The 11,452-nt window shown below is 35.6% G+C and overlaps 2 protein-coding genes across 3 annotated transcripts; one reads left to right on the top strand and one right to left on the bottom strand.

Annotated features, from left to right (window-relative positions):
* Window positions 1-812: 812 nt before the first annotated feature.
* On the bottom strand, window positions 813-2,189 carry LOC129440439 (probable E3 ubiquitin-protein ligase RNF144A-A). The gene is made up of 2 exons (XM_055199806.2): window positions 2,138-2,189; window positions 813-1,439 (listed from the first exon to the last, which is right to left on the bottom strand). Exons 1-2 carry the CDS (start codon window positions 2,150-2,152, stop codon window positions 972-974), a joined length of 483 nt encoding a protein of 160 aa, XP_055055781.2. The 5' UTR covers window positions 2,153-2,189; the 3' UTR covers window positions 813-971.
* Window positions 2,190-4,243: 2,054 nt separating this feature from the next.
* Window positions 4,244-10,957, top strand: hsd20b2 (hydroxysteroid (20-beta) dehydrogenase 2). Of its 2 annotated transcripts, none has more exons than XM_055199808.2 (11): window positions 4,244-4,540; window positions 5,809-5,870; window positions 6,588-6,663; window positions 8,630-8,740; window positions 9,732-9,799; window positions 9,877-9,921; window positions 10,050-10,084; window positions 10,192-10,273; window positions 10,383-10,448; window positions 10,519-10,668; window positions 10,760-10,957. In XM_055199808.2, exons 1-11 carry the CDS (start codon window positions 4,264-4,266, stop codon window positions 10,886-10,888), a joined length of 1,101 nt encoding a protein of 366 aa, XP_055055783.2. In that variant the 5' UTR covers window positions 4,244-4,263; the 3' UTR covers window positions 10,889-10,957. The 2 variants fall into 2 exon arrangements, with proteins under 2 accessions (XP_055055783.2, XP_055055784.2); XM_055199809.2 differs by having other exon boundaries at window positions 4,247-4,540; window positions 5,824-5,870.
* Window positions 10,958-11,452: the final 495 nt, after the last annotated feature.

Below are 11,452 nucleotides of genomic sequence, written 5' to 3'. Positions count from 1 at the left end.
GTGGTCTGTGTAATATAATTATATTTTAAAGAAAGTAATATTTATAACAACAAGGACTTTAGTGTTGCCCTCCAATTATCTTTATTAATGTTGTTTTGCCTCCTAAATTGTCTGTTTTTGTGCCTTAAATTAAAACCATATAGGTGTAGGCTAGCTCTTAAGTCTTAAAAGTTTTAACCCGGTTCTTCTAGACTCTAGGCATAAAACCTATAGCTTTATTCTGTCAGAACAATTGCCTCAAAGTGTCTCTGACGTCACAAGGGCTCACACGGGCAGTCTACCTTTGGAGCGTTCATGTCTCAAATCCTACTGGACCACATCCACAGACAAAGAAACCTGTAAATGAAAGAAAGAGTCAAAGACAGGAGCCAGGGGATTAGAAAGAAAAGCACGCCTCGCCTGGCTGTATAGCTGGGTACCATATAGCATTGCGTAAGTAGCGCAAACACAAAAAGCACAAAATACTGATCTACTCACCTGTTCCCTGCTTCAGCTCCCTTGCTACTGAAGCTGGGTAAAGATAAATACAAAATGACCAAGCAAGTAGTCTATACTTAATGGAGACAAACACACCCTCTATCCACTGCTCAAAAAATGAATTACTTCCTTTAAACTTGAACATGAAGGGGAATACCAGTGAAAGCATTCACCTTCCTCTTGCAAAAGAATGCCAAAGTCTTTTTGTCAGTTATTAGATCAAATGGGTCATCTGGTCATCAGCAAAACTAAAAAAGGTGATAAAGTAATGTAATAATTTCTTAAAAGTAGCCTAAAATGCAGTTTGAGAAGAAAGCATAAAAGACAGAAATGCATTTTTGATCATAAAAGAAATTTATCATAAGAGACAGAAATAAACTCTGAATCACATGTAACAGCACTTTCAGAATTGATTCATATTTTTTATGGTTCTGCTGGTTTCTGCACATCTCTCTAAAAAGATAGATTTAAAGATTGACTGATTCACAGGTCCACTACAGTTCGAGTTGTTGAAGAATCTCAGTGTTATTCTTGATCACACATTTCTGTATCTCAATGTCATAATCACTGTCATCAAAGTCAGTTTCATAATCATCATAGTCGTCGTAGCACTCTGGGCGCATGCAGCGGAAACAGAACTCTTCTTTGCACTGGGGACAAACGATATTAGGGCATCCATCACCATCATGAGTGAGTAGGGCCTTGCATTTTGGACAGGCCCTAAAGTACGGGCATCCTCTCACTGAGCTTTGAAGGTCACTTATCTGTTTTGTGCTGAGGAGTACGGCACGGAGCGCACAGTTTGGCAGTATGCAGGAGTCATTGCTCGAAGCCTCGCGGGGCCACTCTCTCTGACAAGCCCAGCAGAACTGAAACACGCGCCGCTTTGCTTTAGAACATGACCTGCAGACCACGCGCTGACCGTCCAGCTTTTTCATCCGTGAACGACGGCAACCAGGACACTAGGGAAGAAAGGGTTGATGTGTTTCATAAAACAAATAAAAGATAAAGTAACAGGATAAAAGGCACTTTATAATGCACAATGCAATTACACAATAATTACAAATAGCTATCTATAAGCTCCCTTACAAAATTACCCAGGGATTAACTATAGTAACTACAGTTTTTTTATTTGTAGTTAAACCATATAACCACATTCACTACAACCGCATAGTTTAACCATGGCATTTAGTACTGTGCAAAAGTCTTAGGCCACCATCACCAGCTTTGTTGTTTTAGCAAAGTTTTATTGTCCATCTATATTTATTTTCACTTTTTTAAGATACAAACAGAAAATACAGGAAATATGTACACAAAATTAAAAACAAAACAATTTTCAGAACTAAATGTCTTCTTTAGGCATCAGCCAGTATTAAGTGTGACCTTTTTTTGGCAGGAAACACATCTTGAGCTTTTTTAATGAGACTGAAGTGTTTGTGTGCGTGCGTGCGTGCGTGCGTGCGTGCGTGCGTGTGTGTGTAGTAGGCTAGTCATTAGTTTTCAAATGAACTTTTAAGAGAGTTTGTGACAGGCAGTAAACACTCAACAATGATACGGCTATAATATATTTCACTTTATACAGTACATCAAAATCACTGGGTAAACTATAATTTGTATAAAAAATCTCACAACACTCATTGTCATTGTGTTTAATCTATACCTTTATAAGCTTCATGGCCCCAGTTCTCTTAGATATACAGAAATGAGCAATGATAAAAAAAAGATATGTAGACTAGGATAATTTGAAACAGTTGTTTTATCATTACAATAAAACAGATTAGATAACTGTATACAAAATAACAAATCTCAAATTCACAAATTGTTTGATTGTCACTTACCCGCATGTTCAAAATTGCAGCAATGAGTGAAAATGAAATGCTTGAAAATGAATACCTCAGTGCAATATTATACTGTAAACACAATAGGGGAATACCACAGTACTTCACTTTCACTTTTGATTCTAAGCAGACCTGATATGACCTTTCAGTTTCTATTGAAAGGATTTATTGAGAGAAAAGTCAAATTAAACAGGGATACAACAATTTCAGCATGGTGAAATAAGGTTGCAAGCTGTTATTTATTAAGCAGAAATGGCTTCAAAGGGAATGAGCAATATTTATTTTAAAAAATATATGTTTAGATTTTGGCTATTGCTTTCAAATGTCAGTAAAATAATATTATCTTCTCCAGTTATTACAACAGTAATTTAATCTGCAAACATTGAAATGAATTTATCTAATTTCTCCTCCTAGGATAATTTTTCTGCTCAGATGTTGCATTTTATAGATTAATTTTCAGTTCTTTTTGTTGAGTATCAACTTTGACTTCTGTCTTAAAATAGTTACAAATGAGACAATGGTTAATCTGCATTAAGAGTAGCCAACTGACCTATAAAATTTAATTAGCTAAAATAATCTGTAGCCTATTTGAATATTTTACGAATTTGTTAAAAAAAAGTTCATATTGAAATCATTTAGATTTCTCACTTATCAAATCTGAGTAGCCTACACTGTGAAATTTTTTTTTTTTAACTCTGGAGGAGATAATGTGCCTTTATCTCAGGAGAAACATATGAAATTTGCGATATGATTTAAATTTGCTCTCCGTTTAATCTGTAGACATATTATTTTTTAATAAGAAATTAGCCAGATAACCAAGATAAAAATGATTTGTCAGCGCAAACGCTATCGCACTTTTAATCTTCCTTAAAAAATTTGGGATTTTTAGGATTATTCATTTACTGTACATAAGTAGGCTATGTAGGTTTCGAGATAACTGAATAAAATAAGTTGATGTCGCCATCTTGTGTTAAAAACAAGTGAAAGTATGTGACGTGGCAAAGTATTGGGAAATATTTTGTCATTACATTAATGCATAAAACTAATATGATATCAAAAGCTTATTAGGTCAGCTTTGTAATCAATATTTTTTTGGTAAAAGATACATAGCAGATTTTTTTATTAATATTAATTAATTTATAATGTATTAATTATTAATGATAACATTATTATTATTATTATTATTATTATTATTATTATTATTATTATTATTATTATTAACAATAAATAGCCAGCCCTGTCACTACAACTGTGTACATCTGTGGACGGTTGCATAAATAGCCGCCAGTTAAGAATGACTTAAGAACTAGTCTAAGCAACTTGCAGTTAGTCATCGCTAACCAGTCTTGCTTCTATGATTTATATTAGACCATATTTTTTTAAGTAACTGACTTAAAAAATTATGATGATCGATCCCGAGTGAAAAAATGACATATGATATTTGACTAACTTATAAGACTAGTCTTAACAGTTTATGCAATAGCCACAGATTGAGAAATAGGTACGTTATTTCTCAAGTTTGCCATCTGAAGCTGCTTTAAACGTAATAATTAATACGTAACTGGGTGTTCCTGTGCGCACACTCATTAGCATTTATCAGTAGAGTTTTGTGATTTGATATCTATGACTAAACACGAATGGGAGGTCGTGATGTTGAGCCCTTTAGTCCAATAATCGCACTGGACCATGAAGAAACACACAGTAACCAAACATGTGTGTTTTAATCTATAAAGTCAACGACCTCTAACCTGAAACACAACAAAAGGTGCGTTTGATCGGCGATAACATCAAAGTATCACCCCGTGCTCTCGCGGTACTTTGATGTCATACAACAATCGGTCTGCGCAGTGCCGCATAGAACACACCTCATGGTTTGGAGGTGGAGAGTTACGTTGTTCCCTTCAATACAATTGACCAATGCCAGAAGACCTCTGGCAGGAGGCGGGGCATGAACACAATAGAAGGGTTTTCAACCTTCAACTCAGCAGCATACAAGGAGAAAGTCATTTTTAATTGTTTATGTGTGTGTGATAGTAAACGTGTTAGAAGTGACATGGGAGAAATTGCCGCGTGGAGTTGGTCTTCTTGGACATTATACTGCATCGGTTCCGTTACGGTGGTGTACTACCTGCTCAGGTGGTCGTGGCAGTGTTGGCATGGATTCAGAGTTTATGTGATGTCTAATTTCTGGCAGACGGACCTGAAGTTATATGGTCAGTGGGCAGGTAAGAGAGCAACATCTTTGTATTATGTTTAAACACTTATGCTTAAAATGACCAAATAATTACAGAGGCGGACACTGCTTAAGTAATTTTACTTTCTACATAAAAGTAAATTTTTAAGTATTCGTATTTTATCAGTGTTTTTCATTGGAAAACATACATTCCAAAGCATATTATCATAATTTTTACTCCACTACATTACAAGTTTTTGGTTTATATTTAATATTTAAGTACATTAAACATCTAGTTTTTTTACTTTTACTTAAGTAAAAAGGACTTTTGTACTTTTACTCAAGAAAGTAAAAGTACACAATTTTTATGTAATTCGGTATTAAATCAATTTTAATATGCAATATAAAAGGATTACACAGTATGATTCTATGCTTTAGACTGTAGTGAACATTTTTTAGTAAAGTAACGTACATTTTTTCCTAAGACAAACAGCACAGATACTTGGTAAATTACTTAAAATACTTAAGTAGTGTCCGCCTCTGAATAATTAACCTTTTAGAATAATGATATAAAATAGAATTATGGGGCAGGCATTTCATTGTCAGCTTTCAACTTATGATTTCACAAATAAAATATGTAAAGCATCTCCAAAGTTCTGGTAACCCCAATGTTAACATGTACCTGCTACATTATTACCCAGTCCTGTTTGAACAGCCTAAACCAGTTTGCTAAAATATGTCATTTGTGTTTGTGTGCTAAACTGCTTTAGAGAAATAACTGCATCATTCTAGGAAACAGCACACATTTTTTTTTAATAAAAAATAAGTCAGTTTATCAAGTTGTGTCACTTCTGTGTTACGGTACCTGAATAATGGTGATTGATATCTCAACCATGCTGATAAAAGAAACTATTACCAGTATGTATTCTATGCTGGTTCCACCCGGTTTATACCGGTTATATTGCTGGTTTTTATTTGTTGCGTCCAGTGTATCAGCAGAAGCATGATTTTAACCAGCAGAACTTTGATGTTTAGCTGGCGGACCATAGGGGGTCCCGATAACATGCAAGTGAGCCAGCAGGGTCTTGATGGAGCAGGACAGATGTTTGTGCTTTAGCAACCTGTAGGGGAGGCACACCAACATCTAATGATCAAAACACAATGTACCAGTGACCTGCTTTGATTTTTTCTGCAGGGGTGTTGTGTTACATTGGATGTACTGTACTCATTCTGCTCAGCGCAGCCAGAAATCATCAACACATGTTGCCTTGACAAACAAATAATGTTTTATAGTCAAAGACACAAAATTAAAATTGACAGACTTTGTTTTCACAGTTGTGACCGGGGCTACGTCAGGGATTGGTCGAGCATATGCCGAAGAGGTCAGTGTATATTTGCCTGAAATGGCAAGGTGATTAAGTATATGGTATTTGTTGTGAAACAGTTAATAATTTACCTGACAGGTATTTTGGGGATTGATCTAATATTTGCTTAAGGCCCTTAACCTTTGCTTAACTCAAGAGGTATGAAGTATACTACACGTTTACTTTCTCATTAAAATGCAGTTTTAGTTTGCTGACAAATTGCCAAAATCAACTGATCTGAAAGTCGTCACAAAGATATCTTAAAGGATCCAGACACACCAGTAATTTCCGTTTTCCAAAAACTAGATGGATGTGGTTAAGTGTTTTATCAGATTTAAATGCAGGCAGGCTTTCGGCCGCCACAGTGTGTTGATCTTTCCTCAGCAAAGGAAGCAGAAAGTTAGTCTGTTTAATGAGAGGATATTCATGAAAACAAAGCATTGTGCTGGTAAACCCTGTGTGTTTCACCACAATTACATATATACGTAATTTTACCAATAACAACAGAGGTAATTGTTTTACTCAAATCCTTTGCTTTTTCAGCTTTAGTAAGCAGTTGTCATAGTCAGCCTGCATGTGCTATGAATGACTCCTGATTGACTCCCACACCAGGTTTATATAATACCTAGTCCGAAGTATAGCTCATAAAAGGATAGAAATAATCTCTATATATAGACACATATTTGGGCAACCAGAAAGTGACTTTCTATGTTTGTGTGTGTCATTGCATCTTAGCTTGCGAAACGAGGCTTAGACGTTGTACTGATCAGTCGCTCTGAGGAAAAGCTTCACGGTGTTGCCAAGGAAATAGGTGAGTTGCAAAAGCAGAGATGGAGCACAATGTATAGTTTTCCCAGCAGGCATAACGTTGAAATAATGTCAGTTCTTGTTTTAACGTTGAAACAACGTTGAAACAACAGTTAATGCTATGCAGTTGCAAAAGGATAATAAAATGCTTAAAGGGTAGCCTGGTTAGCCAGACCTACATCAAGATGTAAGGTCTGGCAACTCTTCACACAAACGGCTCAATGCAAGGGGCGGGATATAAGGTTGTCCCTCAAAATGCCTCTGTACGCAATAGGATAGCGCTATGACCAATCAGAGCAACGAAGAAGGTGACGTATGAGTCCCATGCGTTTCCCCACCAGTGGAGCTAATTGGTATATCAAACTTTTACCGTAACCAGTCGGCAAAACTCCAAACACATCGTTCTTGCTTAAAAGGCCTTTAGTAGGGTTATTTGCTCTTCACTCAAAGAAAAACATAAGTCTAAGTCCTCCAGAGTCGCGGCCAAAGCCGCTTCAAAAGAAAGCTGTTTGCCAGCAGCAGTAGCCATTCTTTGTTTTCAAGTAGGAACCGTCGCAGGCAGCTCTGTCGTCATCATGTTAAGCCCGCCCCACAGACGCTACACACGATGTGATTGGCCTGACCAAATTTTGGTTTTTGAAGCTGTTAAGTGTATTGTGAGTGCCTAGACTAAACCCTGGCAGCAAATATATTTTGCGGCCGCTAGGGTGCGTCTAGATTTCTAGGCTACTTAAAGGGGCCATGGCATGAAAATCAGACTTTTTCCATCTTTAAGTGCTATGATGGGGTCCCTAGTGCTTCTATCAACCTTGAAAACGTGAAAAAGATCAACCCAGTAACTTAGTTTTGGTAAACCATTCTCTACAAGCACATGAAAAAATAGGTTGTTGAAATATGGCTCTCCTTAGGATGTCATAAGGAGCTCTTATTATAATAATCCCACTCCTTAACCTGCACTATCCAACCACAGCACTGCCATTTAGTGCTGAGAAAAGCACAATTGAGTTTGAATTGCAACAAACCACCATCATTGTGATCAGTGTTTGAATGTCATCAGCTCATTTGCATTTTAAAGGACACATACAAAACTGCACATTTTTGCACACAACTACAAAGTGGCAATTTTAACATGCTATAATAAATTATTTATATGGTATTTTGAGCTAAAACTTCACATATGTGCTCTGGGGACAACAAAGATTTATTTGACATCTTAAAAAAGTCTTGTGCCATGGCCCCTTTAAAATTCAACTTTAAAATTTGGTTGAAATAATGGAACGTTCAATTTGCAAAATCAAAAGGTAATTCAACGTTGATTCAACCTTGTCCTTGACGTTGATTCAACAATGAATCAATGTGGAAATGCCGGCTGGGTTTAGTGCTCATGTATACTGCCATACAAAGCCAAAGTGCAGTAGGCTATCTAATCATTTGGTCAAAATTGAGTTTATGGGTTGAAATGGGCTTTGTGAGATCTTTTGTGTCTTGTGACAAGCCTCCTGGTTCAATTTTGTCGCATTTTAGAGAAACGTGTGTGCCAAAATTGCAGTAACATGTTTGACTGGCTGGTGTAAAAAACTTTCTCAGTTTCATTGTTTGCAAAGTTACTGTACTTAGCCTTTGTAGGGCAGTATAGCTCAGTGGTAGAGCATTGGTTCAAAAGGTCATTGGTTTGAACCCAGGGAACATACATACTAATAAAAAATGTATACCTTGTAATGCACTATAAGTCGCTTTGGATAAAATCATCTGCCAAATGCATAAATGCAAATGCAGTTTCTCAAAGATGTAAAAATCAATTTGTGCACATGAACTGTGTCTTCTGAACACTATAAAGTTATCTTATTTGAATGATACTGTCATAAACCAAGTGTGGAATAATGATAGAAGACTTTTTTTGTATGCATAGACATTACAAATGAATTTACTGTGTTTTGCTCTGAACATAATTCTGCATGCGTTTGTTGCAGAGTCTCGGTTTAGGCGTCAGACGCGTATGATTCAGGCAGACTTCACAGAAGGTCATTCCATCTACTCGGCTATCAAACAGCAGCTGGAGGGCCTGGAGATCGGAATTCTGGGTAATGGGTCAATGACGTGACGTTAATTATTTTGTGTCCGTAATATGGTTCAATTAAATGTAAAAGGGTTAAAATTTCTAAATAAATTTGCAGATTACTTGCATACATTTTCTTTTTTGAGGACCAAGTCTAAAATTTCTGGTTTTATTTCCTTTTGAAAGAATATTTGGGGCATAATTGCAAAAATGAATGTGGTGTAACCGGTCTGTGTCAACTGGTGAAACTGGAATTTTAAAAAAAATGAAAATATAAATATATTCATAAAATATATTCATATTCATAAAAATGTGGAATGTGGATTTTTTTACATACATTTTTACATCATTTGTCAAAGATTATTTAGAAAACAGAGCTGTTTTTAGCATATATCAGGACAAATATTACAAAAAAGCATTAACATTTACTTTTAGAAATAAATTATAAAATTATATTTTAAAATTATTTTTTTATGATCACGCTTACATTAAGGTAGATAAAATATTTAATATTTCTCTGCCACAATTGGCGGTTACACCATTTGACATTTTCAGGTCCATTCAGTCTTAACTTTCATAAAAATGGTGCAAATGTAATTTTTTATTGCATAAAAATGTGCATTGAAATAAACCTGATGCGTGCTTTTAAAACAAGCGTTTTAAAAAGATTTTTGAATTTCTCATCTTGCCAAACTGTTTATTATTATGATCCTGAATGGTGTGTACAATTCTGTAAAGCTGGTGTGAAAGAATGACTTGAATTGCAACAAGCCTTAAAGGTGTCATATTTAAAATGTTTCAGTCATTGTTAACATTCTGAGGTTAACATGTGGATCCAGGTATAGCTTTTCATTATTTTACCCTTACTCTGAATGCAAAATCACACTGACCAAACAAATGGTTTGTTTGCTATAATCCAACTGAGTTGGAGAATTCGAAATATTTGAGTGCCAAAGTGTGTCGCTCTTAAGAGGGAGAGGTGCATGAAATATTCATTCTTTTATTTCTCTCCACAGTAAACAATGTAGGTATGAACTATACTGGAATTCTGGCAAATTTCCTAGATGTTCCAGACCCAGACCAGGTCTGACTCACACTTTTCACTTTTGTTACTGGAGTGTATTTTTGTCTATTATATTGAGTCTTTTCTTCTCTTTGCAGAGAATCACACAGGTGATAAATTGTAACATACTCTCTGTCACTCAGGTAAGACTTGTATATAAACACTTACATGCATAAACACATCATTGCCCATCTTTGATTCAAGTGATAAAGAGACTTACAGTAACAACAACAACAACAGTGATGTACATGATAATGTTGTTGTTTTGTAGATGTGCAGACTCATTTTGCCAGGCATGGTTGAAAGGTAAACAAGCAGCATGGTCTGATCATATCTATTTAATGGAATTGTATTTAATGTGTTGTAAAAACAATACTGAGCTATATAAAGCTTGCACTTTTGTTTACTTCCAGAGGAAAAGGTCTCATTATAAACATATCATCAGAGGCCGCCTGTCAACCCCAGCCAATGCTATCTGTATATTCTGCTACTAAGGTACAACAAAACCCAAATATAATAGCACCTGTATATTTTACAAGAAAAAATCACAGGCTTGCACTCTACAGAAACAACACGCGGACTAAATCTGTATTTTTGCACTTAGGTATTTGTAACATATTTCTCTCGCTGCCTGAATGCAGAATACAGCTCACGAGGAATCACAGTGCAGGTAAGTTTAGTACTATTTAAACATTTTTTACATTGCTTGCAAAGCCTTGACATTCTTGTCCTTTTTCCAGTGTGTAGCCCCGTTTGTAGTTTCTACTAATATGACTCATAATGTTCCTGTGAATCCTCTGGTGAAAAGTCCTGATTCATTTGCTAGAGATGCTCTGAACACCGTTGGATACACAACATACACAAGTGGATGTTTAACTCATGCACTACAGGTAAAACAACACAGAAATTGTTCAGAAAGGATTGTTGTTTTAGTCCCTGTCATTTTTCATAAGATGCATATTGTATACTCCTCTTTTTCAGCACATTGCTCTATCCATCGTTTTTCCCGACTGGCTGCGTCTCTCTTCTTTCTGTGTGCAGCACATGGAAAAATTTGCTAACAAAATCGAACCAGAAATTACGAAAAGAATAAACAACAAACAGGACTGACCAAAGCAAACACACATAGTGGTTTACAAAGTAAAAGCTGGTTTGGATTGCAGACAAACAAACATTTATTTTTATTTATATATATGTATGGCACCCACTACAAATTTGTGTTCATGTTTTTCTGCATCCAAATCTAAAAAACCCATTTACATTGTATGACATGCTTTCATCTTTAATTTATCAGACTAAACCTTCATTCTCTATTAATGTACATATATTTATAGCAATGTACTTTAAAGGCGGGGTGCATGATCTCTGAAAGCCAATGTTGACATTTGAAATCAACTAGACAAACACATCCCTACCCCAATAGAATCTGTACCACACATACGCAACCCAGGCAACGATGTCGGTTAGCGATGGGAGAAACAAAGCTTTTCGAAGCTTCGAATCAATTGAACCAATTGCTTCGAAAATTGATTCAGTTTTTAAAATATGTTAAAAAAATTATTTAACTTAATTAAGACATAGTTAAAGTGTATTATGTGTTATTAGTTTTATTTAGGGCAAACAAATGATTAAAACTAACTACCCTTTGAATTATGCACATTTTTGTTATTAAAT

Source organism: Misgurnus anguillicaudatus, chromosome 22 (genome assembly GCF_027580225.2).
Source record: "Misgurnus anguillicaudatus chromosome 22, ASM2758022v2, whole genome shotgun sequence".
Classification (NCBI taxonomy): Eukaryota; Metazoa; Chordata; class Actinopteri; order Cypriniformes; family Cobitidae; genus Misgurnus; species Misgurnus anguillicaudatus.
This window is presented reverse-complemented; position numbering and strand designations above follow the sequence as displayed.